The sequence below is a fragment of the Balaenoptera musculus genome, chromosome 1 (assembly GCF_009873245.2).
Source record: "Balaenoptera musculus isolate JJ_BM4_2016_0621 chromosome 1, mBalMus1.pri.v3, whole genome shotgun sequence".
Classification (NCBI taxonomy): domain Eukaryota; kingdom Metazoa; phylum Chordata; class Mammalia; order Artiodactyla; family Balaenopteridae; genus Balaenoptera; species Balaenoptera musculus.
In genome coordinates, this window is record NC_045785.1 from 499,788 (window position 1) to 527,661 (window position 27,874).

General features: G+C 54.9%; 2 protein-coding genes across 3 annotated transcripts; both read right to left on the reverse strand.

Annotated features, from left to right (window-relative positions):
• Window positions 1-5: 5 nt before the first annotated feature.
• Window positions 6-25,026, reverse strand: SSU72 (SSU72 homolog, RNA polymerase II CTD phosphatase). The gene is made up of 5 exons (XM_036842626.1): window positions 24,721-25,026; window positions 15,658-15,801; window positions 2,637-2,776; window positions 1,861-1,979; window positions 6-484 (listed from the first exon to the last, which is right to left on the reverse strand). The coding sequence occupies exons 1-5, from the start codon at window positions 24,897-24,899 to the stop codon at window positions 383-385; spliced, it is 684 nt and encodes a 227-aa protein (XP_036698521.1). The 5' UTR covers window positions 24,900-25,026; the 3' UTR covers window positions 6-382.
• On the reverse strand, window positions 2,912-15,687 carry LOC118890176. Of its 2 annotated transcripts, XM_036842615.1 has the most exons (5): window positions 15,549-15,687; window positions 8,206-8,351; window positions 5,257-5,353; window positions 4,664-4,856; window positions 2,912-4,240 (listed from the first exon to the last, which is right to left on the reverse strand). In XM_036842615.1, the coding sequence occupies exons 2-5, from the start codon at window positions 8,324-8,326 to the stop codon at window positions 4,196-4,198; spliced, it is 456 nt and encodes a 151-aa protein (XP_036698510.1). In that variant the 5' UTR covers window positions 8,327-8,351; window positions 15,549-15,687; the 3' UTR covers window positions 2,912-4,195. The 2 variants fall into 2 exon arrangements, with proteins under 2 accessions (XP_036698510.1, XP_036698500.1); XM_036842605.1 differs by having other exon boundaries at window positions 2,912-4,856.
• Window positions 25,027-27,874: the final 2,848 nt, after the last annotated feature.

Below are 27,874 nucleotides of genomic sequence, written 5' to 3' on the forward strand. Positions count from 1 at the left end.
TGGCAGGTTCTTTCCCAAAAAGTACAGCCTGTTGCTTTATTCAGGGATTTGTACATTGCAGCCAGTTAGGGGAGACGGGAAAGGGGCGCTCAGGGAGAGGCAGATGGCTGGGGGGAAATGTGCTATCAACCGTTTTTTTCTTTTTTGGTTAAAGAAAAAAAACTATAATCAATATCCCACTCATAAGTAAAAGTGGGATGGGAAAAACTTGATTGTTTGTAATCTGGCATTTATGTATATCTTCTCATTTCATATGTACAGTTTATTTGGGCACTGCTACCGTTGACCGGCAGAATACCTAAAGGTAAAAACAAATATCAGGAAGGAAGAAGTATTAACAAAAGGAAGCTCAGCAAGATGGCTCCAGGCGGGCGGCGGGCCATCAGTAGAAGCAGACGGTGTGCAGGAAGGTCCTGCCGCTCTTCTCCTCAAACTCCTGCAGCAGCTCGTCAATCTCGTTCTCCATGTCCTCCGTGTGCTGGATCTGGAGCCACAGGAGAGCCGCCCTGAGCCGCCCGCCCACAACAGGCAGCCCCACCCCGCCCCGGCCTGGTGCCGCCCGTGCGTGCGGGGCGGGGCCGAGGGGAGCCCGACAGGGACGGGACACCGAGCAGCTGCAGCAGGGAGGGTGGCCTCAGATGCCACACATACACGCACTGCAGACGCTCGACGCTGGCACTGTCCCCACCCTGTAAACGAGCAGACCCGACCCAGATGGTACCGTCGCGGGCCCGCAGTCAGCCAGTGAGGAAGCCCAGGGGCCGTCCCACGCGCTGTAGGGGGTTGAGCAGCACCTGCGGCCCCCAGCCGCCAGCTGCCACTCGCGTCTCTCCCGGCTGTGAGGCCCACCGGGTGTGTGGTTAGATGTCCCCTGGTGGAGAACCACTGCCCTGGAAGGAGGCGGCCCTGCCAGGGGACAGCCCCAGGGTGGTCCGGGGCCAGCTCCTCAGCCCGCCTGTCCTGGCAAGGGCTGGCCTGCGGCCAAGGCACCTCGTTGCCCCCAGTCTCGGCCTGTGAGCAGTGCCTCTCCTCTGCAAGCTCTCGCCAGCTGGACCCAAGTGGGTGTCACGTGTGCTATTTCTGGGACGTGTCATTCCCTTCAGCCCTGCCTTTTGCATGATGGCCAGATCATGGGAACAATTGCTGGAGCTTCAGCAGCCACCTTGGACCATGAGACACCTTGGGAACAGAAGCTGTGCTGGGCAAAGTAACAAGAGAGCAGGGGCCTGGGCCCCTCACACAGCAAACCCGTCCAGGCCTGCCTGTCTCCAGACTTCTTGGTTAAGCCTCTTGTTTTCTTCATTTTTCTATCACTCACAGTTAGTTGGCCTAAATGCAAAAGCCACAGGCCAAAGATATGACAAGACATATGAGTTGGGTAGGTCCTTTTGTCACATCTAAGAGGAAATGTTTGGCTCTGAGCACAGCTGCACAGTGGCTGCAAAAGCTCTTGGGGTTTCCTGCACAAGGGAAGATGCCCAGGGCCACTCAGGGAGGGCTGGACGTCGAATGAGAAGTGCAGGGGCAGAAGAGGACCAGAGAGAGCCCTTTGACGCCACCTCTGGGGGCTCCCAGGCTCCTCAAGCTGTTTGGGGTCTTGGCAGGGGGCCTAAGTCCTGGGAGCCATCTCCACAGAAGCCAGACCCGGGCAGGTCACTCACCACTGCAATCAACTTAAAACGCTCAAAGGTGGATTCTTTAGCCAAAGCTGACTCGGTGACTGTCACCTGTGGGCACCTCTGCATTTATGGGTTTTAACGTTTGGCAATAAGCAGACCGTGAACCGAGTGGTGTGCTCGTCACGTTCACGCCGAAGCCCTTGTGCGCAGGACACAGGCCCGCCCAGGGCCCGATACTCACGCACTGGCAGAGCTCACAGATGAGGAACGCCCCCAGGGTGGCCTCCTCGTGGTTGTCCTGGATGTCCACATTGATCACATGCACAGGCTGGCAGGTCTCCTGCTCCCTGGAATTCAGATCTGACCGTGACAAGAGGACGGAAGTCAGAGGCCTCAGAACAGAGCGCAGGAGGCTGTGCGCTGCCCAGCCTTCCCCAGCCTTCGGGGATACAGTTAAGGACCGACATCAGAGCATCTGACCAGGCCGAGCACTCCCTGCCCCGCACCCCGGGAGGAGCCTCACGCCGGATACGGCTGGGACCGCAGGAAAGCTCGTGCTCGTGCAACTGGACCCCAGGCCACCTGGTCACACCCGCAAACTCCAGCCTGTCCCATGGGAGAGCAGCTGACAGCACCCTCACTTACAAAGCACCAGGCCCCGGTCCCTCCGTACCACACGTGCTCTTTCTGTGCCACAAAGGCCCTAAACCCGCACTATGCTGTTGGCCAGCACAGGTGGTTTTGCCCTGGTGAACACGATCAGCCCAAAGGCCACCATCTCCTGCCCCTACCCCCCTCCCAGGGCCCACACAGGTCAGGGGCCCTCTGTCCACCTCTCCATGGCCTTGCCCGATTTCCCCTGCCTGCCGGAGCCCAAAGACGCACCAGGAACCCTTCTCCAGCCCTGGGCCAGGAACAGACACCGCGCACAGGGCAGCCCGCTGCCTCAGAGGCGCTGGACGCACAGCAGGACAGAGGGCACGGCACAGGGCCGGGCGCTGGAGCTGCTGCGCTTACCTTCCACCACCTGGTCGTACACCCGCTCTTCACAGGTGAGGATCAGATCAAACAGATCTTTGCAGTTCTGGAACCTTTCTGGCCGGGGCTTGATCCTCTTATTTCTGTCCAGCATGTGTAAAATGCCGTTCTGCGTGTAGCTGAGTGCCCGAGTTAAGGAACTCTGGATAAAGGCCCCGCCCCCCCCAGCGTCCGCGTAGGTGCAGCCCCCCCGCCCCCCCCCCCCAGCAGGAGCATCAGGGCGACGGAGGCGCGGAGGCACGTGGCGGCAGGCTGGGCCGCGACCCCCCATCCCGCAGGAGACAAGTCAGGTGAGCGTGCTCGCCCCCAGCCCAGCCTCCCGGCTGCCCTCAGACCCACGCCTCTCCAGAAAGCAGACCTAGTGTCTGCAGCCTTCTCCCAGGTCCGTGTTTCCCCGACCAGGGATCGAAGCTGCACCCCCTGCAGTGGAAGCTCAGAGTCTTAACCACTGGGCCGCCAGGAAGTCACTGATGGCCTTTTTCGTCCTGCAGCATCTTGGCAAACGCTCATGCTGAACCCAAGCCCTTCGGCAAAGACAAAGCTAACCTGGAAACCCAATCCCAAGCCTAGCTCAGCGTGGCAGTGAGGAAATCCGGAAGCCCACCCAAGAAAGGACACGAAGAGCGTCCAGGAGGCAGAAGCCTTGGGTGAGCTGAGAGCAGAGTGAAGGGAGCCCAGGCCCAGGACCCGGAAGGGCCGAGTCCCTCGGAGCTCGGATGGGCCGCACAGGCCCCGCGGTCGAGGTCTGTGCCAAGCAGGCGGCCCTGAGCTGGAAGTGCCTCCTCTGGGACCCTCCAGACAGGACCCCACCCCCACCCCCAACCCCGATGGCTGTGTCCTCAGCCCCAGGAGAGGGCTCACCGCCCCAAAGACGAAGCCCGTGGTCTCTAAGGGTCATTCCGGAACCTTTGGAACAAGCATGTTGCCCACTCTACTCAGGAACACAGACGAGCTGATTTAGGAACTCTGAGGGATACATTTACTGTCTTTCCCAGATTTTAAGTTATGAGAGTTTATTTCAATAAGCTCGTATTACTCAAAATACATTTCCTACCTTCTTGGATGGTGAAAACGGCTTTTAAAATACATTTAATTAAGAGTTTTCACTTGAAAAGACACTTGACTGTCAGCTGTGGGGCGTTCTTGGTTCTTGCCATTTTTTTGGACGAGCGTAATACCCACGGCCACCTCATGCTGGCCTGCGTCCCCGGGCTGGCCCTGCCACCTCCTGGCTGCCCACAGCAGCTGCGCTGATACAGCTAGGTCTTCCTCCCCAGAACCTGGTCCTTCGGACGCCTGGCACCCACGTCCGGCAGAAAGACACGGGCCAGGGAGGCCCCGCGTGGTGCAGGGCTGGTGGTGGAGCTCCCTGCACTCCCACGGTGGCTCCGAGACCGGCCACCCAGACGGCCCGGCTTCAGGTGACACCAAGGCTCACGGTGACGGCCCCCTAGGAGGGGAGGCCACCAGGTGCTTGGGGGCTCCTCAGGGTCCCCAGCAGTCTTGCAAAGCCCCTTCCTTCTTTCCTTGACCCTCAATCATGGACATAGATGATGTAACAGATGAAACTCAGCTGCACGTAACTGAGGACAAAAGGCCTAGTTCAGAGATCAAAGCCTCACCTTCATCGGTGTAACAAGGAAGGAGTAACAGGGACATTTTGAGACTGTTTTCTGGCAAATCCCTGAGATGCAGGGCCCAGGCCGTGCCAGGCAGGACCAACGACAGCGCATGCTGGGTGTGGGTGTGGGGGTGGGTGTGGGTGGGGGGTGTGGGTGGGGGTGGGGGTCCTTGAGGATAAAACCACAAAACACTGGATTCCCAGGGACCTGCCTGAACTCCCGCCTCCACACCACGGTGAGACAGGAAAAGTGGGGATCAAGATGGCGACAGTTGTCTGCCACCAAGACAAAGCCTTCATTAGGGTCTGGCTTCTGAGGGAAGGCCCACGCTCTGTGCACGGAGGGAGGGAGGGAGGGAGGGAGGGAGGCGGGTAGCGTGCTCACCCCACGGAGGTTGGGATGCTGCAGACGCAGGGGCCGAGCACTCCTGGTTGAGCCACGACCTGCAGGGGCTGAGGCAGCAGGGCCCCCCTGCAGGGCCCTGGCCACTCGAGGCATCTGCACCGAACCCATCAAGGCCGAGCCCGTGGACCAGAGCTGCAAGGGAACCGGGCAGCCAGGACCACTCCCTGGGGCCCTGCCAGGTGGGAAGGACACGTTAGGTCCCTAGAACCACTCCCACCCCACACGGGTGCTCCCGCAGCCAACAGCGACCTTGGGCCCAGAGGCAGCGGCAGGCCTGGCTGACCACAGTGGGTAAAGGGCCAGCCGACCTGCCGAGGCAGGATGCCTCCTCGAGGGAGGGAGAGCTGGCTGAGGCCTCCCTTTGAGCTCACACGCTTGTCAGAAATAAACCCTCCGGGCGGGGAAAGCCAGCTCCAGAGCCCAACCCAGGCGGACAGAGGCCCCGGTGGGCGCAGGCAGAGGACGCGGTGTCTGGGCCCCGCCCCTGCTCCACGTCCGCGGGGCTGCCGACGTGCACCCCAGCTCACGCCTGGAGCCGCTGCACCTTCAGAGGGCCGGTCTCCCCCTCTCACCTGGGACAGATGAAGGGCGGCGTGGGCACCTCCTCTGCGGTGCAGATCCGCAGCTCCTCAAGGGTGGGGGCCCCAGAAAGACGAGAGGTTCTGTCTGCTGCCACAGGAAGTACAACAAAGGATCGTTCTGAAACACTCTGGGGTCCTACCCATCAAACAATGCAGACCCTGTCGGCGGAGAGCACGTGCTCTCTAAACTGCTACACGAGCACCGGCAAGCCTGCTGGAGCGACCCCGCGGGGAGCACTCAGATTCAGGATGGGCCCAGGGACTGTCCTGAGGGGAACACAGCAGGCACAGGGGGCTCGTGTCCAAAGTTCAAGGGCAAAAGGCAAACATACTGGAGGGTTTGAGATGCACCCACAGGGACCACAGACCGGCCTCGAGCCAGGACCTGGGCCTGGAGGCTGCCCGCCCGGGATGGCAGAACCTGCTCTGACCTGGGTGCCCGAGGGCTCCAGTCTGCTCTATTTCAAGGCAACTTCTCAGATGTGAGGTTCAGCCCCCAACCACGAGTTCATCCTACGTACGTGTGCTCAGCACAGAAAACAGGCTCAGCTGAACGCTTCTGTCTCAACAGCGATGCTGAGAGATGCGGGCCTGACTGCGTCTGGCGGACGTGGCTTGCGGGCGCCCAAGGCAACGCCTTCCCGAGCCCTCGGAGCGCAAGCATATCATTCCTCCTGCCGCCCCAGCCCAGCCATGTGGGGGGATTCGGCGAGGATGCGGCTCTGCTTCCCGTCGGACAAGGAGGGCCCGGGAGGTGGGTAGAGGGGGCCAGGCCGGCACAGAGCAGGGCCCGGTGCGCAGAGCCCACGCTGGGAACCTGGGGTCAAAGCAGAGATGCCCCCTGTGAAGGCAGGTGGCTGAGGGCAGAGGCTGGGGCCAGACCAGTGAGGAGACGGATGGGCCGATTCCAGGGCGGGGGTGAGGCGCCGACAGAACCCACATACGGGGTCAGACGCTCCCTCGGAGGTTTAACAGTGGAGCCCACGCCCCCACGTCCCCTCCCAGCCCGGGGCCCAGGCCTCTGCCGAGGACCGGCCAGGCTCCCGCTCCCCCAGGGACAGAAGCGCTTCCCTTCCCAGGGTCGGAGGTGAGACAGTTCAGGCTGGTCGCGCACAAACATCACCCAGCGCACGTGATGGAGGCAAAGCTGGGAAGAGACAGCCTCGGAACCCCGAGAACGGAAGCAGGATCTCCAGGTAGAGTCAGAACCCCGAGGAAGAGGGCGAGGGGGCCAGGGGCAGTGCCAACTGAGCCCTGTCGGGAAGGCGCTTCCGGCAAGTGGCCTCCCAGGCCCGCCGGCCGCCATCACCCGTGTTCTCTCCCAACAGCCAGGCCCGGGAGCCCGGCTCTGCCCCCGCACCGGGGCTCTGGGAATGGAACAGGCGGGGGCGGCTCGGGCAGGCCCTGGCTGGACCGTTGCGGTGTGTGCTTCACCGAGAGAGGACGCCCTCATCCGAGCTGTTCCTCGGATGCTGACCCAGCGGAGCCCAAGGACGTTCTGGTCCATCGGCATCACCACCTCTGCCCCCAAACGCCACCAGGCGTTTCCCGCTTCGAGGCTTCGCCTGGGGTGTGAACCCAAATCCCATGGCACCTTCCAACCTAATTCTACTTCCAGTTCTGAGCTTGATCCAACTGAAACAGAAGACGCAACACCCCTCACACAGGGGCCCAAGTGCCTCTGCGGGAAGGTCCTCGAAGACAAGGACCAGCCCCCGGCTGGCAGAGCTCAGGCACTCGCTGGCCTGGACGGGTGACCACTGGCCAGCCACGCCCCGGGCAAGAGCTGGGGCTTCTGCAAACCCACTGGGCCGAGCACAGCACCAAGGCAAGCAGGACCTCGTGCCTCTGGAAGCCCACGGTGACCTCCCAACTCCAAATCCAGGAGTCTGGACCCCTGGTCAGCGGCCCTGCGCTCTTCTCTGCTGGATTCAAGACTCCACTCAGAGCCCTGCCCACCTGTGGGGCTTCCCTCTGGGGTGCCCGTCCCGGGGGAGGGGGAGGCAGCCAGGAGCCCCCTCCCAGCACATGAAGCCTCCTGGGCACTGAGCGGATGTGCAGCTCTGCAGGGAGACGGGCCTCCCACCCCATCTTGGGAACAATTTAATCATTTTGCTCAAATTTTAGCCTCACTACCTAACGACAACCTTGCCACCTTCATTTCAGATGGGCACCAACCGAGGCTGCACGGGTCCAACCCTCACCCATGCCTTCCCTGTGCTGCCAACAGTCTGCTGTCACAACACCCCCAGGGTTTTGGGTCAGAGCCATTAGCCTCATAAGGCCTCGTGAAAAGCACAAGCCCGAGAAGCAGTCACTGGCCGCTGGGGGAGGCAGGACAGGTGACAACCTTGTGTCTGTGAAACGCCACATCCCCAGACGGAAAACTTAAGAACAAACTGGGTGCCGCAGACATGCGTGCTGCACAAAGGACGCCCCGGAGGACAGCGCAGGGAGCCACGGGATGCATAACTGGGCCATTTTTTGGAACAGGTACCACGTAGAAAGAGAATGATGAAAATTAGAAAAACAAACCTCTTGAGCAGCATGTGCAGAGAGGGTGCTCCAAACGGCCTGAGGCCCACAGGGACCAGAAGCCTCTCTCTTGTGAACCGCGGTGGGGCCGGGGCCGGGCGAGCAGGGCCACCGGCAGCCAGGAAAGGGCAGGACAAACCGAAGCAGAGGAGCGACTACAACTCCCCAGACTGCAACGTAGCAGCAAGGTCGCTTTGGTTGGGCCAAAGTCAGCAAAAAATGAATTGGGAAGTAGCAAATACGTTTTATCCATAATCATGTTCTACGTGTGACCAGCTGCACCCACACTAGTCACAGGCCCGGCTTCCAGAGCACGTCCCGGTCGTGTGGAGACCCCCGGAGGGCAGCTGCCACCCCGCCCCCCGCCAAGAACACAGCCTGGGCCGGCAGGCGAGGAACACTCACCCGTCTGATCAACCAGGGCCCCGCCACCAGCCCTCCCGGGACGGGCACAGCATCCTAGGGGCTCTGCTCGCCCGGCCTCTTCTGCACAGGGCCTGGGGCCCGGGAGGTGAGAACCCGCCATCCCTCTTCTTCAAAGGAAACACTCCCTGCACAGTGGTGTTAGAAACAAAACAAAACAAAACAAAACAGTGACGGCCAGAAAGCAGACTCTGCAACCCTCCAGTCCAATGTCTCCTCCTCAGAAACCCGACCTCAGAAGCCGCCTTAACTCAGCCCGAAGGGGACAGATGGCAGAGACAGACTACACCGTCTAACCAGGTGCGGCTTTAGCAGACTTTAAACAATACAAGTGGGGCTTCCCTGGTGGTGCAGTGGTTAAGAATCCGCCTGCCAATGCAGGGGACATGGGTTTGAGCCCTGGTCCAGGAAGATCCCACATGCCGTGGAGCAACTAAGCCCATGAGCCACAACTACTGAAGCCTGCGCTCTAGAGCCCGCGAACCACAACTACTGAGCCCGTGTGCCACAACTACTGAAGCCCGCGTGCCTAGAGCCCGTGCTCCACAACAAGAGAAGCCACTGCAATGAGAAGCCCAGACACCGCAACGAAGAGTAGCCCCTGCTCGCCGCAACCAGAGAAAGCCCGCGTGCAGCAACGAAGACCCAACACAGCCAAAAATAATAAATAAATTTATTTTAAAAAGTAAATAAAAGTGGTAGACTACTTATCCAAATAGGGTAAAATGCTAAATTTATTTAAATTTGAGAGGAAGCTCAAGAAAATTTTTTTTTAAATAAATTGGCTGGATAAATAAAAATGTAATGGGAAAAATATCTTTCGTCTTAGTGTTTTGTTTCAAATAGACACATACCTATCCTCCAGCTGTGTGACATCATAAAAATTTTAACCTCAAAACAAAAGAGAAAGCCTGAGTCCTAGGTTGGAGCATTTTAGTGAAAATTAACTTACTTTTTGAGAAAAAACCCTCAGATCATGAATTAGTCTGCAAATACCAAATCACTTCTACATAAATGGTTCAAAACAGACTAAATCCCAAACATCACAGGGCGGCGGCGGGGGGGGGGGGGGTGCGGTGGGGGAACGACGTGGTGGTGCCCTGGGTGCCGATCTCCTGGCCGCCCACCGCCCACCGCCCAGCAGCACCCGAGATCCACCCCAAACACTGAGTTCAAGGAAAAATAAAATGACCCCCGCCCTCACTGAAATTCCACTGAGTGATATAAGCAGGAACAGCACCAAGCCCAGGGTGGCCACCGACCCAGACATCCCTGGATGACCCCCGGTGCTCCCTGCCGAGCCCTGGCCAAGCTTGGCGTTCTCGAGACCACGCAGTTTGCACAAGAAACCAAACCGCCGGGCTCAGATGGAGGGAGGGTGGGGGGCTGGTCCAAGAGGCCAGTGGTCACTGGAAACCAACCCACCTGTGCCCAGCAGGGTTCCCTGTGGGGACCCGCGGGAGCAGCCAGGGTCGAGAGGCCTCTGAGAAACACAGCAGCAGAGGACGGAAGGGCCGCGAGCCTCCCAGGCAGGAAGCAGCAGAGAGGAGAAGCACTGCCGAGTGTCCCCAGGTACCTGGGATGCACCAAGGGCTGCCCGACACGGCCTGGCAGAGCCTGTCCATTCTTATTGTGGTGGTCATGGTGACGCCCTGCCTGTCCTGATGGCGCTGGGATGGGATGGCTGTGCTCCTGCACACGAGCCAGGGAAAGGCCGACGGCAGAGTCAGAAGCTTACAGGTGGCACCCGCGGGCCAGCGAGACGCTCCACGAAGTGGCCGCGGAGACGGCGCTTTGCGGCCAGATTCCTCGAGCCCAACCCCGTGCCGGGGAGAGGCCCTGCCCTCAGACGCGGACATGCGACCCAGACCCTTCCTGAAGGCCCCCATGACAGTGCTTCTCTAGTTTCCAGGATGTGTCCCCCCAAAGACGCCCTGCTCAAGTCCCTCGCTTTAGAGGATGGCATCGGGAAGGTGCAGGTTCACGTGTGGACGGGGCATCTCGGGGGCAGGAGCCCGGGGCACCTGCTGGCGACGCAGCTTGGACACGAGGCCGCTGGTGTACTCACTCCTTCAGTCCCTATTCACACGAGGAGCGGTCAGTGCCGAGGTGGACGTGGCTGGACCCCGTCAGGGTGCAGGGCCAGGGGGAAAGCCGTACCCACGCGGTGCTGGCACCTAGACCCACACCTGCCCGCAGCAAGGCCCGCCCAGCCCACTCCCACACCTCCTCACAAGCCCTGCCGAGGCGGGGAAGAGTGCATTCCTGATGCCCACGCGGCCCCTGACCTTGGAGCTGTCACAGATCACCCAGATGCCCACCAGCCGGCCAGCCCTCCGACGCTGGTCACAGGCCACAGGCCACGGCCACCTCGAATTCAGATCCCAGACACACGCCAGGTGCCAACGGGAGGCGGCCAGAGGCTGACTACTGCCCCCCCCCAGGGAACCCTGACAACCCTCACCTGTTACGGATGGAGACACCCTCCCCTCCAAGGCCCCCAGTCTGTGTTTTCATGGCAAAGCGTTAAGCAACACGGATGCAAGAGGTCTCCCTCAAGCCACGGGGCTGGGGCAGCACAGGGGCCCAACTGCAGCCCGCCGTGGCTCTGAATCGGGCCCCTTCCCCCCTGGAGCTGCGGGGTGAGGCCAGGGCTTCAAGAGCAGGCCGGCGGGCCGGCGGGTGGCACTGCAGCTGCTGTGCGTGGCCACGAGCACACTCAGCCACCAGCCGCGCGAGGGCTGCCCTCAGCATACCCGGGTGTCAGCAAGGCTGACAGCAAACAGCTTTAGGCTTGAAATACTCTCAAAGGGTTGTGGCGACTGCCGGGACCCTCGAACATGAAGAACTGATTCACCACAAGCTGTCACGAGGCCCCACTGCTCCTGAGGCTGGCGGCGGGAGCTCTGGCGGGGTTGGCAATGGCCTCGCCACCCTGGTCCCCAGTCAAAGGGAAACGACCGGCGTGGGCTGCGGCGTCACACACTGGCTACACGCCCGCGTCTGCACCCCACCTGCCGCAGGCCGCGGGGACCAGGCCCGACCTGCCCTGCTGTCGACTCAGGAGGGACCCAGCAGCCACCCTGGCCAGCCAGCTGCTCAACTTGGGGCGATGCCTGCCAGACATGAAGGCTTCTCTTCGGGCCTCATCTGAAATATCTGAAGGCCTTAATTTTTATTTTAAGCCTGAGAGCTTTTCTAAAATCCAAAAGCTTAAGTACCAGTAAAACTAGATCTGAGCCTCCCTGGGAATCAGTGTCTGGCTTAGGAACACTCGTATGTTAAACACTGTTTTCAATAACCACTTGAAACCGCAGCTGCCAACCAGGGTGAAATGAGATGGGGTCACATAGGCGAGCTCATGCCAAGCACGCACGGGGCCAGTGAGGGTGACCAGGGACCGTCAGCGACAGGGGTCAGGCAGGACACGCTGAGGGTGGGAGCCCAAGGGGCTTGGACTTGAAGTGCAGGAAGCGTCCTCAGGGCAGGGCCGGGGGCCGGGCAGCCACCCCACCCCACCGAGCGCAGCACGAGAAGGCGAGAAGGGTCTGATGAGACCCCAAGAACAAGGTTCTGGAAAAGCCCAGGGGCCTTGAGCAGGACGGAGCTGCTGCGTCCACTAACCTCATACCCAGGATGGAGGTCCGGAGGCTGTGGGATTTATACTCTTAGAAATCACATTTATTTTTACCGTTTACCCCAAGACAACAAAAATTACACAGTGGAGAAGTGAGTATACACATAAATTAATCTAAGGCCTAAAAGACAATGAAATTGAGAAACTGAAAATGAATAAACAAATAGTTAAAAAACAATCTAAACCCCAGAGGTACTTAATTACAAAAGAGCCACAGGAGAAAGTGGGAAAGTATGCTAGATACAAGTTCAACACGCAGCCTCCACTTACAAGGATAAAGTCAGGATCTGGGCAAGTGTTAGTTATATCTGCACTTCAACTCACTGTTTGGGGAGCAACTGGTTGCATGTATTAAAAATCACATGAACTATATTTACAGCCACACATTCACTTGCTTTTTAAGACAAGTGGTTTTGTAACTCACTAAGCAAGTATCCAAAACCAACGAAAGATAGCTCTCCTGGAGCCGTGAGGACACTGCCAGCCTCACCTTTCCTGGCGGCCCCTCCTCCGTGACTGGGCCCAGGGACCCTGTTCCTTAGGTCACAGGTTGGCCAGTCTTACATTTAGAAGAAAATGACTTATCTTCCCCCAAAAGTGCTCCAAGTAGGCTGAGGTTCAGCCGCAGATTCTGCTCAACCGATGCTGGAGAGCCCGGGAGGAAGCTCAGGTGTGGAAACTGGCTCTGGCAGAAGATGGAAAGATCTGGAAGCCTCCACCCACTTGACACAGGAGGTACACTACAGCCCCCAAACGGAACACCAAGATTGAAGCTGCTCTGTATTCAAAAGGACTCCAAGGCAAAGGGATGAAAAAACTTCAGGTCCGCGGGAATATTTACACGTAAAAGAGGACAGACAGCTCAACGACAACAACGACAAGAGGACAGCTCAATTTCGGATGTTAGGCAGAAGCCAGCTCCTAAAGACCCGTGTTGTATGACCCGTGGGTCAGAAACGTCCAGAAGAGGCAGAGCCACAGGCGGGGACTGGGCCAGCAGCTGCCAGGGGGCTTCCTGGGGTGAAAACATCCTACAGTCTGCTGGGTGCACAACCCCGTGGACCCACGGAGCCGTGCACGTGAAGCAGGTAGATCGTCTCACAGTCAAGGACAGCTCCCGCCTTAGAGGCGTCCGAAGAGAAGACCCTCTTACATGTCTGGTGAGGGTCAGGTGAACCCAGATTTCCTGCACTATCATCGACAATTCCCGCAGGGGAGGGAAACGTAAACCTCACCAGGCTGTCTAGCTCCTCACAGGGCTGGGCGACAGTGGGCAGGTGCTCTGCGGCCACACCTGTCACCGTAGAACCGAGGCCAGAGCCTCTCAACCCAACCCCACTCCTGCTTGTGGCGAGAAAACCAAAACCAAAACCCCTATTTACAGCCAAATAATTAACAAATAAACTGCTTGGATACTAACGACTACAGACCAGAACTCACTGAGGGCTCAAGAAGCACAGGGTCCCAGGCCCCAGCCCACGGGGGGCAGAGCGGTGCCCAAGCAAAGCCCACAGACGTCTCCAGGGCCCATCTGTCCCTGCCAGCCACTTGGCCTCAACTCCCGGCTCTGCCCAAAAAGGGGCATCTTCTCTCCCCTGGAAATTCAAACATTTACTGAATGTTGTTTTATCCTTGGGTTACATCTTACAGTATTTTCCTAGCTTTGCACTGTAAGTTCCAAAAGCCACCACTTCTGCAAGTGCCCAGGTATTCTATGCTACAGACTTAGGTTTTTAGCTCTTATCTGCTGTGTCCTGAGCACATGGGGAAACGCGGGGCTCCCTGCCCCACACCTCATCACAGGGCCTCCGCCCCCCACCCCCTGCAGTCCTGCCAGCGCCCCAGTGGACTCCCCCCGCCCCGCCGGCAGATGCTCCTGTTACTGGCCAAGGGCTGACTCAGGCAGAGCTGAGCGCAGTGCCAGACACGGCCTTGTTCTGCCCCTTCCCACCCGCCCCAGAAGGCAGAAATCCCACCCAAGTGAAGCCAGCAAAGCGACAAGGGTCCCTCCCAGAGGCTCGGGAAGGGCAACCAACCGGGGTAGAGGTTCATGGAGGCAACTTCCCTACATGGGGCCCTGACAGCAGGTCCAACCACCCCCTGCACTGGATGTTGCTGGGGAGACCAGGCCTGTACAGTCACCCCGAGAGGAGAGTCTGAGTCCTGAGAGGCTGGGCTCTGCCCCTTCGTTTAGAGCCACCAGGGACACGTACAAAATCCCTCCAGATTTGGTCTACAATGTGTAAATGCTGCCCATTCCCAGAAATAGCTCTGATGTGAAAGGACCTAACTTACAATTATTAAGGGAGTACAGACAAGTAAGTGCATTATCTGTTTCCATTTCTCTCGTTGAGTTTAAGAGTCTTCAAAAAACGAATGGTGCTAACTGAACAATAATCTTCAAAAATACTGGGTTGGCCAAAAAGTTCTTTCGGGTTTTTCTGTAACATCTTATCCTACAGAAAAGCCCGACCGAACTTTCTGGCCAACTCACTAGATGGGGTCTCAAGTTAAGCTTATCGACACAGAGAGTTTGCAGTGCAAGAACCAAAAGCCTGGAGTTGGATCACAGCTTTCCTGGGGGGGCGGCCGCGGCTGGCGCCTCTCCACAAGGCTAGGACGGCTCTCACCGCATGGCACCACCACGCGGAGCCCAGGACACAGCTGGCGTCTCCCCGGCAGTACGCTGAGCTGCTCCTAACGTGGTTCTGCGCCTTCTGAGAAAGGAGTGTGTGCGCAAGGCGCGCTGCAGGCTCTCTTGGGGCTCCCGCACCCCCGGGAGGGCCTTGGGGCTGCATGGGGCGGTGGGGGGTGCTGGCTCTGGTGGGCGTGAGTCCTGGACCCCCAGCATCAGTGCCCGGCTGGGGCACTGACGAGAAATACCTGCGTTTCTGCCCCGATGCCCCCACCCAACGTTTCCCTTGCAGCTGGGGAGGAGCGGGCACGGGGTGGAGCGTGCAGCAACCACCAGCGCCCAGTACATTTTGCTGGAATGATCTCCGGGGCCCCTCGCAGCTAACTAATTAATCTATAGGTGTACAGAGAACGTTCACAGTTTATTCACAATTGCAAGAACGCCGAAGTGAAGAAAGCTTTCCACCCGCTGTCTATACTCCTCTCGCTTGGGATGTGTCTGGTCTCCATCCTGAGAACCACCATCACTCATGGTAACATGAGGCGTCCCAGGAATTTAAAGCAGCCCCGGGTGACAGTGAGAGAGTGAAGCGTCTGGTCAAAACCCAGCCGGCAAGGATGATCTTAATATCCACAGCCTGGGGTCACATTCACACGAATCTGGCTTTAAAATACCTTCCTTTCCCGTGAGTCTTAGGAAGCAGACACAGTCTGTTTTGTCTCTTCCTGAAAGGAAGTCAAGTCCTCTCAAATTCCCTGCTTCTACCATGCTTCCTTCGGCACCCAATGTGGCCCTCTCACGAGCTGACCCTCCAGAAAGAGCAGAGTGTGAGGCAGCCGCCCGGGAACCAGTGCACACCCACGCGCACACCTACCTGCAGTGTGCAAAGCCACAGATGGCGGGGGTCCCACCTTCCTCACCTAAGCTGCTCTAATACCGTATCACAACCTTCCCCGACTGTGTCCACGTGGACTGCAGCCCACGGCCCCGAGTGGCTCCAACCTCTGGACAGTCCCGTGAGCACCAGAACAGAAACCCAGTGACCCCGCACACCTCAAACGGGCCGCCGCGTCCCCTGCCTCACAGGTGCCCCTGAGTGGTGCCCACAGGTGACACCTGTCAGAGACAAGCACACAGGGTTAAAGGGCAACCACTGGGATGCAGTTCTTTGTCTTTCCTAAGGAGATCGTTGTACATCTGGTCATATGTGGTTTTGAAATCATAAACGTTTGGCTTGTCGGGTGCTGGTCCTGGAAGCTTCACGTGAGTTCCTGTTCCAAAGGACCGGACGCTGAATCCTCGTTTGCTGAAAGACACAAAACGAAAGAGAATCACAGTTGGATTAAATGAGACACAAAATGCTAAAAAGGAAAATGAAACGGGAAATGGACTATATGAACAATTTTGTTGGTCTCAAAGAACATGTTTCTCAATTCTTAAGTATTTTATTTGCAAATTTTAAAAAATCCTATAGCGCGTTACACAAAAGCTAGATGAAGCCAATCCAAACAGAAGACAAAGGATCCTGGAACGTAGGGCAACGAGGTGGATGTCTGTGATGGCCACAGGACAGACACATGGTAGAGAGAAGATTTCACCTAGAACGTCTTGTCATCTGACTCCTGTCCCGCCCTCTAGAAGGAAACCATTTGTCCAGGTTTCCAGCTGCCGTGATGCAGGCTTCCCAGGACCAAGCATGGAGCTCCCGGAGCCCCAGAGGAGAGGGACACACCCCCGGCCTCCTACCTTGAGGCGCCGGCTGCGAGGGCCAGAGATAAGGGAATGGCCAAGTGTCTCCTAATACACTGAGGGAACCTCCCTGGCAGGCAGCGTCCACGAGCCACAATCGCACCCTAAGGAAGAAAGGTCATCGCACACACCACGGCCCCAACGCCATCCTCACTCAAGGGGGTCTGCTGCAGACCCCATGTTCCCTCAAACTCACAAGTGGTGAAAGCCAACACTGGGAGTGTTCAGAGCGTCTACGTGAAACGGCCTTCTCATCCTAACCTCGTGTTTATACGTCACTAAACGTCCGTGTGGACGCATCCCTGCCCGCCAACTCGGGAGCAGGCCCCAGGCCCACCAGCCCCGACGTTCTCCTCACGGCCCCACAGGCTCTGAGGCGGCCGCGGGCACTGTCTCAAGCTTTTTTGTGCATTTTATTGCCGCTCAGGGGTGTCTGGCCACATCTGGAGATGGTTTTGGTCCTCGTGAGCAGGAGGCGCTGCAGGCGTCTGGAAGCCCACGGAAGAGCGAGCGTGTCCATGCACACACGTCCCAGCACGTGGGGAAGCCCAGGTCCGTGGGCGCCACTCCCCCGAGCCCTCGTGGGCACCGATCCCTCTCTGCTGAAAGGCGGACAGATAAGGGAGGAAACCTCACTTGGCCCCCGGCGCCCGTGGAGCGAGACCCGCGGTCTCTCCCACCAGACACAGCACTTCTAGAAGCCCAGCCCGAGAGCCGCTGTCCTCCCACAAAAGACAGGAAGGACCCACAGGCCACTTGCTGCCACTGTGAGAACGGGGAGGGACGCGAGGAGCGCAGCCACTGCGCCTGGCGCAACAGAGCCTCACGGACACACGTTTTTAAAGCGCTTCTCATCCGGTTTGGGTCAAACACCTTGCCTGAGTCCTCTGAAGCTGGTAAAAGCCGAGTCATGTCCCTCTGTCCCTGGAAGGCCCGAGCTGTGCCCCCAACCAGGCCCCCGAGGTCACTGTGATGGAGAACACGGGGGACAGCAGGCACGATCGAGGAGTGAATGGGGCCATGGCCACCTGAGCTGTAAACGGACCACAACCAACCCGGCCCCTGTTTACGTGCAGCTCCGGGCCCCGGGGAGAGGGAGGCTGGGACACAAGGGCCCAGCCACGCGGACACCTCCGCCCACAGGCTCCAGCAGGTGCCCAACAGACCACGTCACCCAACCCGTTTCCTCACCAGGTCAGGTACATACAATAAAAGAAATGTTTTCTGTCAAAGCACCAACAAGCCAGGGATGAAGGCCCCCTTGACAACAGCCGCGCGGGGGTCACACTCTCCCAAGACAGTGACCGGGAACAGGTCACGGCCATGAGAGCCATGGGGACACACAGCAGTGGGCCACGCTTGTCTTGCTGGCTCCATGATTTGCCACTACTCCACAAGAACTGCCCAAAACAGAGAGCTTATCCTCGTAGTGCCAAGCCCCCCACCCCAAAAATACCCTGGAGGGAGCAGGTCCTTGAGGGAGGAACGTGTGCTATGGAAAAACACTAACCCACAGAAGCAAGGTCCCTGAGGGCTTGGAGCTGAGTCCAGTCCCTGCAGAGGATCCCAAGGTGTGACCTTACCGGGAAGCGACACAGTGGCTGCGTGAATGCAGCTGCTCGACACACACCTGGGGCCACCCCGGGCCTGTCTCCAAAGGCCACACATCTGTTCACAGGATCTTGGGAGAAGGGCCTGTCTTTTGGTGGCAGCCCTAAAGGCCTGACTTCTGGTGGATGCTTTAAACAAGTCATTTGAAACCAAATAATGAGTAAGTTAAATATGTGAGAGATAGTGCCTTTACAGGTCAGAATAAGAAACCACGGTTGAGATCACTTTTCTCAGCTAGCTACCTAAGAAGCCTGCTCCAAAAGGAGTCCCAAAAATCATTTGGGGGAACAGTGGGAAAAACAAAACGCTTCCCAACAAAAATAAGTGAAAGATTCATTTAGACACAATTCCTCCATCACTTTTTAAAAAAAAATCAGTATTTCTACATCTCAGTTATTTCCTTCTGGTCATTCCTTTGAGATACTTACTCATAATTAAAGAACTTATTTACATGAGCCCAACTCTTAAATGTAAGTTCAAATTTATTAAAATGAGCCCAGGCACAACTACTCTTGAAATACATTAATGAAATATATAGTGAATAAGCCTTAATTTAGCCAGGCAGCAGCAGCAGAGACTGTTAAATCCCTAATGGCTAAAGTTTTAAGACTGAAAAACCACCACCACTTCTACTGGTGGCAGGTTAGCCATTCCATTTTTGATCGAACAGTATTTTCTGGAGCTTACTATATGTGCTGGGGATTCAGCAGTGATCGAAACAGACCTCCATCCCTCTCCTCAGATGCTCTGGGAGTGGGAACAAAGTAGGTAACCCTCCAGGACACAGGACGGGGGAAGCCCAGGGATGGCAAAGCTGCGGGGCGGGGCTGGGGTTGACGGGAGACAGGGTGCCTGGGGGCTCCCAACACATCCTGCACCCCGTGACGCAGGCCCCAGACAGGACCCCAGGGTGTTCCAGGTTGGGGTAGGGCAGGTGTGCCACTAAAAAGCTGCCCAGAGGGTTCCCAAGAGGCCCCAGGTGGAGAGGCCCCAGCACAGGGTCTCACATGCCCCCGCCTCCTGCCGGGTGGACAATCTCCTTCCCTCACCTCCTGTCACAACGGGGGCTGAGGTTTGCGTTAGGTGTCCAAGTGAAACACTGTCCATATCCCTGAAAGTAAATCACCCCACAGATAACCTGGGCCCATTTTCCACCCAGCTGATCCCTAACAGGGCTTCTAAGAGGATGCCAGCTGGGTCTCTGAAAGGCTGGGTGAGGTCTCTCCTACTAGAAACTGTCGGGGGAGGGGGGCCGCAGCTGCCCTCTCCTTACTGCCCTCCCCAACTGCCTGAAATGTTACTCAAGCATATTTAAAAATAAAATGAAACCCCAAAAGAGGAATTTACTGGCAGAAGAATTTAAACCACACACACAAAAAGAAACCCAGTTTGTTCTTCCCCCAACAAAATGTTCACAAGTGGCAAAAAGGCTAGTTAACAACAGAAGCCCCGTTTCTTCTAAGCTCATGCAACTGACAGAACAGCCCATCTTGTGTGTGGACTATGTACAGGGACAATGTGTTTCTTACATAAAAGGACTGAGCGCTCTAAAAATACTGCTGACCACCAAAAGGCTTTGTCTCAGGGGCCAATTATTTTGTATGTTAAACAAATCTTCCAGACAAGTATTTATCAAACTTGTCTTTATAGGTATCAAAAATCTATTAGAAAGATATAGAAATTATGTTACACGTTAAGATACAGAAATGTTAAGTTATAGAAAAGATAGATTACAGTATCATAAAAATTGTTGAATTTTGGGAAATAGGATTGTTTCAATTGTTATCCTGATGCCTAAAGGTAAAATAATAAAGTTAAAATGAATACCAATCAAGAAAACACCCAAATTAACAGTATGGGTTATGCCATTTTTTTTCTATTTTCTATAGTGTGGTTATTAACCTAATTCAAAACATTATCGTGGCTAAGACTGAAATCCTAGACCACTGCCAACCTTCTGAAAGAACGACCTGTCTCTGAGTAGGACACAACATGCTTACGAGCATAAGTCACCTTTACTACAGGTAAAATCGCCCACTGCTTAATCAGCCCAGTTTCTAGCTACACAATGACCTCATGTTTACCCAACACAAATCAACTGCTCAAGCACCATCACACTTAACACCTGCCTGCAGTTTCACTGTGGTATAGCCACAAGCCTGGGAAGGTCAACTTCCTGAAATGTTGACATTCCAGTAAAGTTGATGTCACCACTAGTAAAACGTCAGCCTAAGCACATCCCAGTGTTTTCTAGGGTTTATTTTATTCTTACCCTCCCACAAGGTCAAGAAGAAACCAAAAGGCCTCTCAGCATGAGATCACCACGCACGGAGCTTGTCAAACGTGCCACTCTGCTTAGCCCCCAAGAGAGCTCCTGCTCAGATGTCCCTGCTCCAGGCCTGCTCTTCCTCGACCCTGGCTTCTCAAAGGGCAGCTTGCTCTGCTGGCCACTGTCGGCCTCCCCAGGGTGCAAGGCCAGGAGAGTAGGTCCTCAAGATCTGGTACTTCAGCTGTTCCAGCCCCAGCACTGCGCTAAGCGCTACTAACCATGGTGAACCCACTCAACTATCTTCCCTGGGCTCGACCTGTTCTCACCTACAGAAGGTTGGAGACGATGATCCTTAACGCAGGGGAAAATGTTTTAGCTGCTGGAACTGATACCATGCTTGGTCTACCCAGTTTCGTCTCAATGTTCACATCCAAACAGAAATCTACCTTCTTCCAACCAATCCTTCTGGTCTTAGTTCTGCCTCCTGAAGACAAAAAGCAAAAAAACAATGCAGAGTCCCTTAAAATCTATGATGGCAAACGTGTCCCCTGTAGGCACCTCTTCTATCCTTACACACACAATATTAAATCTTCCACCTCCCCAGGTAGTTTCCAGTTTACCTTCTTCAAGTGTACCCAGAAACAAAGCATCAAAAATGCAGCCAAAGGGGCCGCAGGGCATAGCCGGACAATCCCTCCCTGGTTTAGGACAAGAGGCTTCTGGAAATGTGTTCAAGACAAGGGGAGAGTTTAGCACCGTCTGGGAGAGTGCTGTGTCAAACTGCCTGGGCTCACTCAGATCCTGTGTTCAGATCCCAGCAGCCCTGAGACTCAGTCCTCTCTGGGAGAGGATGTCTGAGTACCTCCATCCCAGTGTGGCTGGGGTCCACATACTCTACTCATGACATTAAGACTTGAGCGCCCCACCCCAAATCGGAGAATCACAGGACCTCAGCTGACTGTTGCACTCCCCACAGCCTGGATCCTCCTCCAGCGCGTGTTTTATCCCATCAGTTCTGCTACTCATCCATCAGGACTGGAGCCCCTTGTATCCAGATCCTTGCTGTCACTCATGAGCTGGGGCTTCTTGCTCTGGGTATTATCTCCTCACCTGTGTACGTGTGCACATCCTAAGAGTTGTGAGGATGAAATCAGATGGCATTTGCAAAGCACCTGGCACAGAGGAGCTCAAGAGACTGATTCTAACCTTGTTTCTTCCACATCTGCAGCCTCTCTGCTCATCCTCCCAAAATCAAACTGCCCAGGAAGTTATGATTGAAAACAGTAATTTAGAGAGAAGTCTTTCTTTAAAATCTGTTCTGGATTGCTACAATTAAAAACAGCTTCCAAAAATCAGCAGGCCCCTTGACATCTAAGAGAGAGTTTGGAACAAAAAAATAAATTAATTGGCTCCAAAGGGACACCTTAATCCACAGAGTACAAAGAACAGGAGGCTCTGTGGAAACAAACATAGTCTTCCTGCACCCCTTAAAAAACCTGAATGGCTCCCAGAACTAGTATTTCAAACAATTTAGTCTCAAAAGATCAAAAATGATCACCCCAGGGAACATTATGACTAGCTCTAGAAAATGCCAACATTTATTAACACTTGTATTCGACTTGTCAGAAAAATACAGCCTAAGCAGATTTTCAAGGGGGCAAAAATAAAATTGGGTTTCGCTAATAAATGACCTAGCGTGTATGTTTGATCAACTACATTCCTTTTGATAGTTCATTTCAGAAGCTTTCCTATGCATAGTTTTATTTAGTTGTAACCAAACTGCATACACAATTTTCCTGTTTTCACTTATACCTTTTTTTTTTTTTTTTTGCCATGCCCTGCAGCATGCGGGATCTTAGTTCCCACACCAGAAACTGAACCTGTGCCCCCTGCATTGGGAGCTCAGAGTCTTAACCACTGGATCGCCAGGGAAGCCCTGGCATACCATTTTTAAATGCTTTTCACAATCATCTTCAAGGCCTAAGTCTCTAAATCTTTTACAAGCTCTACTAGTTGTAACAAAAACCATCATATAAATTTCTTAAACATGCTTTTAAACCCTGTAAGTTATCGAAATAAAGCCATAATTTTCAAAAGTGAAAACGACACAAAAAGTTGTTCAATCTCAATAGCAATTTTAAAACTAAAGGGCGAGATACTTTTGCCCCAGCAGCATGAAAAGATGTAAATAATGCCCATATTGTGAGGAAATGGGAATTCTATAAATAGGTACTTTTCTGGAAGGCAGTTTGGCAGAATGTATGAAAATGTAAAACATGCCTACCTTTTGACTCAGCAATTTATGCCAAGGAAATAACTAGAAAAGTGTACAAAGATACTTAAAACGGCACAATGATGTGGACATTATAAAACTGAAAACCAACCACCTGTTACGGGGAGTGGTTACCAAAGCGACTGCTGCACAGGATTGCTCTGAGTACTGGGTCATGTTTTGTAACCACTGCTATTACTCAACATGAATAGATATGTTCAACTCCAATGTATAAAAATAAAAGCACAAATGAATATGGAAATCAAACTATGTTCACGTTCTGTGGAGAGATTACCTAACAGTGTTTTGATCTCCCTTAAGTGTGTCTGTATATTCACAAGAACATCCAGAAAGAAGGATGTACACCGAAATGGTACGGTGATCCTTATCTTCTTAATCTTCTGTATTTTCTACAGTGAGGATTTTTTGCAACAAGCAAATACTATCATTTTAACAAAGGAAAACACCCCCCAAATATAAGCATTTTAGAAATTAAAGATCCACGTCTAAAATAACTTCACATTCATGATACAAATAATGTATGTTACCCTAAACTTACCTCCTTTTGCCCTCATTCTGAATTTACTCTTCTCATGAGTAAATTTGAAAGACACTAAAATGGGTAAAAGTACACAAGCATTCCTACTTGGTCATTATTTGCGGGCTCTTCTGCACCCTCATTTCCACAGGAGACCCAAGGCTGTGCCAGTTACTTTGAACTAAGCAAGGGCTTAAATCTTGCGGTGACTGTCTCAGGGCTATCAGATCGGCAAGACTTTGGAACTGATTTACTAACAAAGTTGCTACAGGAAATTTAAAAACATTTCTTTTTGTAAGATTTCACCCCAACTTTGTTATGCAGATAGAGAAGAGTTTAAATAAAGGATCACCAGCCAGAACCAGCAGAATGAGGTGGTGTCCAGATCACTTGTTATTCTAATTGAAGACATTAAATTTTATCTTCCTTGAATAATTTTCCTGGAGCGTGAACCTTGCAATCTTTTCCTTAAATTTACCACTTTTAGTGACTCTGAAGAGATAAATGCAGTTTGGGGATCAGATCCAGCACACTGTAATTCTTGCACTTTTCCGATTTTAAAACAACTTTACAGTTTAAAAAATTCTAGTTTAGAAACGAACTCCACGTTGGTTTGTTAGGTTCCAAGCATATCACACTAGACCAAAAAACATTAACTGAATACTGCAGATGGAGGAAGAATTAAACTCATAACTAGCAGATCGTGGACACCTGGTGCGTCCAGCTTCATTAAAAACGAGGGGCGAGGGAGAATTCTGATTTCCCCAGGAGAGTCAAAGCTGACTGCCGTAGTAGGAGAAGCAGCGAGGCATGGTTGTCCTGTAATGTCCACATAAGGAAACTTCGGAAGAAAAGGCAGTTTCAACTTTTACTGTTAAAGTTGACATGTACACCTAACTTTAACTGTAATTCAAGGGGTCAATTCACATTCTGTAAAGTGATTTTGAACGAAAAAAAATTTATCAAACGGGAATAAACTTTTATTAAACATATACAACACCAGGGTCACAAAAGGGGAGTTGGCACTGAAATATAAACTAGAAACGTGAAACCAAACTCACGTGTGGTTCATAAATTATCGACTGGAGATTTTCCAAGGGAGGAGAAAGGATTTTTTTGCATTAGACTTGAAAAATGTAGATAGAAGCAAATACACAAATGCATGAAGTTAAAATAGGCCATTTCCGTGTTTTTACGACTTGTTCTATCCTGAGATCCTGTCGCGCAAGTTTTCCATATTTGATAAAAAGGCGACACGCCCTGGGCACAACCGGCCTATCCTCTCGTGGACCCTAACCTTCGTCTTGCAACTTACCGCCTCACTGCTGAGCATTTTACAGAGGCCATGATTTTCAGATACACAGACGTGCGTACGAAGTAGACGCGAACAGCATCAGCCTTTCAGGTTTACTAGCAGCTTTGAGGTTTCGGCGACCCGGAAATATTTCGGCTCAGAATGTGAATTTTTCGCGACGCTAAGCACACGTGGGGGACCGCGCGGCGAACCGAGTTTTGTCAATTCCTCGCTGCGCTCGGCCCTGGAGCCAACGAGCCCGGACGCGGCGAGGCCTCTCGGCCGTCCTTCGGGGGCCGCCGCGCACCGCCCGCCTGGGAAACTGGGCCGCCCAGCACGGGTCAGGAAGAACCAGGGCCGGGAACCGCGGCCACCGCCACCCAGCACGAGCCGGGAGCCGGAACCGCCCAGCACGGGCCGGGAAGGCCGGAGGGACGGCCGGTCGGCCGGCGTCCGCGGAGCGCGCTGGGCCAGGGCGGAGGCCCCAACTACCTGAGAATGTTGTGCGCCTCCATGCTCCGGTTCTGGTTGCTCGAGCACACCACCGCCACCCGCAGCGGCGACGACGGCATGGCGGCGGCCGCACGGTCCGCGACTCCCGCTTCGGGACTCCCACCCAGCCGCGCCGCTTCCGCGCGAGCAAGATGGCGGCCCCGGCGCCCGGAAGTCATGACGCGAAAGCGGCGGCGCCGGCGACGTAGCGCGTAAGGACGCCCGGCGCGGGCGTGTGTACGGCGTCCCAGTGGCCTCCCAGCGCCGGCCCAGAGCGCTGGACCGCGGACGGTGGGAGGCCCAGCTCCCCGGGCGCCAGACCGGCCGGCGAGCGCGTCGCTGCTTCGGGCGCGAGCGCCGAGGCCGGCGCTTGGCACGGGAGCCTCCTGGCGCCCCGCTTTGGCGTCCTGACGTCACAAGCCCCCGCCGCCGTCGCCGCTAGTGACGCGCGAGGCGTCGCGCCGGCTCCTGTGACGTCACGCGCCGTCGCCGTCGCTGGGAGTGACGCGGGAGGCGCCGCGGCCCCTGGGGCGGGCGTTGGAGGTGACAGGTCGTGGCCGGCGTCTCCAGGTACCGCTCTGCGCGCTCCGTCCACCCCGGTTGTTTTCGCACCTGCCGCCCGAGCCGCCGCTCCTCCCTCGCCGCTCTCCGTTCACCCTCAGCCAGTCCCCGAGATCCTCCATGTCGCTCCTTGCGCGCCTCCACCGCTCTAGGCCGAGCCCCCGCGCCCCTCCTGGGACGACTGCCACGGCCTCTTACCGGCCTCCCGTCCCCAAGCTCGCGCAGACGCCAGCGCGCGACTGTCCTCTGAAAACCCTGGGAAGTTTGACATTTAAGTGAAGTTGTGAAAGTATTTGAAGAGATGATTAGAGAGGAGGCGTAAGGAGGTGTAAGGAGACCTCCCGGGTTGGGAGAGCAAATTGACTTAGATCCTTGGGTTGGTTTGGAGGCGCGAAGTTTGGAGTCATGATATGACAGTGAAACTAATCAACCCGGTTTTGTTGCTCTCCAGCCACGTCCGGCCGCTTGGAGTGGCCAAAATGAGTTGGTGTTTTGATCTGGGAGCGCAGCAAAGGGAGGGGGCAAGGGAAGGCGATTCTCCGCCATGGATCCAGAAATGATGAGACATGAAGGGACATGAAGGGGTGGCGGCAGTGGAAAGGTACTGTGTGTTCTGAATTGGAGATCCTAGTGGAAGAAATGTCACCAGAGCCAAACGGTGGTAGAGCAGGATACTTGAAACAGGGTGTGGAGGGGGCCGCTTTTTGAATACCTATAGGCTAGGCGTGACCACAGGCAAGGGTAGAAGACAAGTCTTCCTGTTGGAGAGGGAGAAACTCAGAAGCCAGGGCAGTGAGGGGCCACACTCACTGATGTCCTACCATTACTCCTGATGTTTTCACAGAGAAAAAAGCTGAGAACCAGACGCTCAGAATATTTAAGGACCCTTGGGGGCGGTGTATGGGAGGGACAGTGCGTGACTGCAACAAGGAAGCATTTACTTGGAAGGACCTGGGGGTTGAGGGATGAATGAGGAGGAATGAGGGCATCTTCCCCCACTCCCCGCACCCTGCTCTCTATGTATTTGAATATATGCAGAACATAAGTCCAGGAAGACATACACTGAAATTTGGCAGTGGGAAAGACGGCATTTTTTAAATTTATTTATTTTAATTAATTAATTAATTTTATTTATTTATTTTTGGCTATGTTGGGTCTTCGTTGCTGCACGCGGGCTTTCTCTAGTTGTGGCGAGCGGGGGCTACTCTTCATTGCGGTGCGCGGGCTTCTCATTGCGGTGGCTTCTCTTGTTGCGGAGCACGGGCTCTAGAGCACAGGCCCAGTAGTTGTGGCGCTCGGGCTTCGTTGCTCCGCGGCATGTGGGATCTTCCCGGACCAGGGCTCAAACCCGTGTCCCCTGCATTGGCAGGCAGACCCTCAACCACTGCGCCACCAGGGAAGCCCCGGAAAGAGGGCATTTATGGGTGGTAGGGTTAACAGTGCTTTGAATGCCCGTTATACTTTTTTGAATTCCTTAACTTTGTATTTTATGATGAACATGTATTTTCTCTTACCCCCACCGCAAATAATAGCGCTGTTTACATTTTGAAAGGAAGGCCCCCTCCATGGCTTCCCCAGTATGTGCTCCTGAATTCAAAGACATTATGGTCTGACGGTACCGGTGCAATACCGAGCTCTCCTACCTCACCTCTCCCTGCTTGTTGTTTAGAACTTAAGGGACCACCAGCTGAAAACTGTCCCATGCCTTTTTTACCTCTGCATATGGCACCCCCATACCTCAAGTCTTAGTCCAGGCACTGAGATTCAGATGGATATCACCAGCTTCAAGAAAGCTTACCCGCGTCCTCCTCCTCTCCCGCTGGCCTTTCTCTGCTCCCAGTACCACCCTCAACCTGCTGTTATGGTCTGAACACTGTTAGCATTCTGTGCATCTCTGCCCCGCTGCATTCATAGACTCTGAGCTCCAGAGGGCCAGGGCCTCCACTTCCAGCCCAGATGGCTTTGTTGCCTTACGTGCAGTGCATTTAGAAATGTCCCTCTAGAGGCACTCACTGAGTGCTCGTCGGGCAGGTACATGAGGGTGAAGGTGCCCAGGTGGGTGTCAGAGCCCTCTGTGCACGGTCTGTGCTTATGCTACCAGCATCTGATGAACTTTATACTTTCATCATGGTGTGGGAACCCCAAGCTGAAATATAACTAGTCTTGGGAACTTCCCCGGTGGCGCAGTGGTTAAGAATCCGCCTGCCAGTGCAGGGGACACGGGTTCGAGCCCTGGTCCGGGAAGATCCCTCATGCCTCAGAGCAACTAAGCCCGTGCGCTACAACTACTGAGCCTGCGCTCTAGAGCCTGCGAGCCACAGCTACTGAGCTCGCGCGCCATAACTACTGCAGCCCGGGTGCCTAAAGCCCGTGCTCCACAACAAGAGAAGCCACCTCAACGAGAAGCCCGTGCACCGCAACGAAGAGTAGCCCCCGCTCCCCGCAGCTCGAGAAAGCCCGCGCACAGCAACAAAGACCCAATGCAGCCAATAAATAAATAAATAAATAAATAAATAAAATTTATTTTAAAAAAACAATAGCAACAAGATAGTATTTATCACCTTCAAAAGTTTCTTCATACCCCTTTGTAATT

What these genes read in the sequence shown, in the direction of transcription:
- LOC118890176 (XM_036842605.1), bottom strand. Translation starts at nt 8,326, where the DNA reads ATGGCGGGTTCTCACCTCCCGGGCCCCAGGCCCTGTGCAGAAGAGGCC. An exon ending in GGCCCTGGTTGATCAGACGG is followed by an intron (nt 5,354 to 8,205) that starts GTGAGTGTTCCT and finishes TTCCTGTGGCAG; the next exon opens with CAGACAGAACCTCTCGTCTT. An exon ending in CCGCCCTTCATCTGTCCCAG is followed by an intron (nt 4,857 to 5,256) that starts GTGAGAGGGGGA and finishes CCCACCTGGCAG; the next exon opens with GGCCCCAGGGAGTGGTCCTG.
- SSU72 (XM_036842626.1), bottom strand. Translation starts at nt 24,899, where the DNA reads ATGACTTCCGGGCGCCGGGGCCGCCATCTTGCTCGCGCGGAAGCGGCG. An exon ending in CTTAGGAAAGACAAAGAACT is followed by an intron (nt 2,777 to 15,657) that starts GCATCCCAGTGG and finishes TCGGGCACTCAG; the next exon opens with CTACACGCAGAACGGCATTT. An exon ending in TCTGTGAGCTCTGCCAGTGC is followed by an intron (nt 485 to 1,860) that starts GTGAGTATCGGG and finishes CTGTGGCTCCAG; the next exon opens with ATCCAGCACACGGAGGACAT.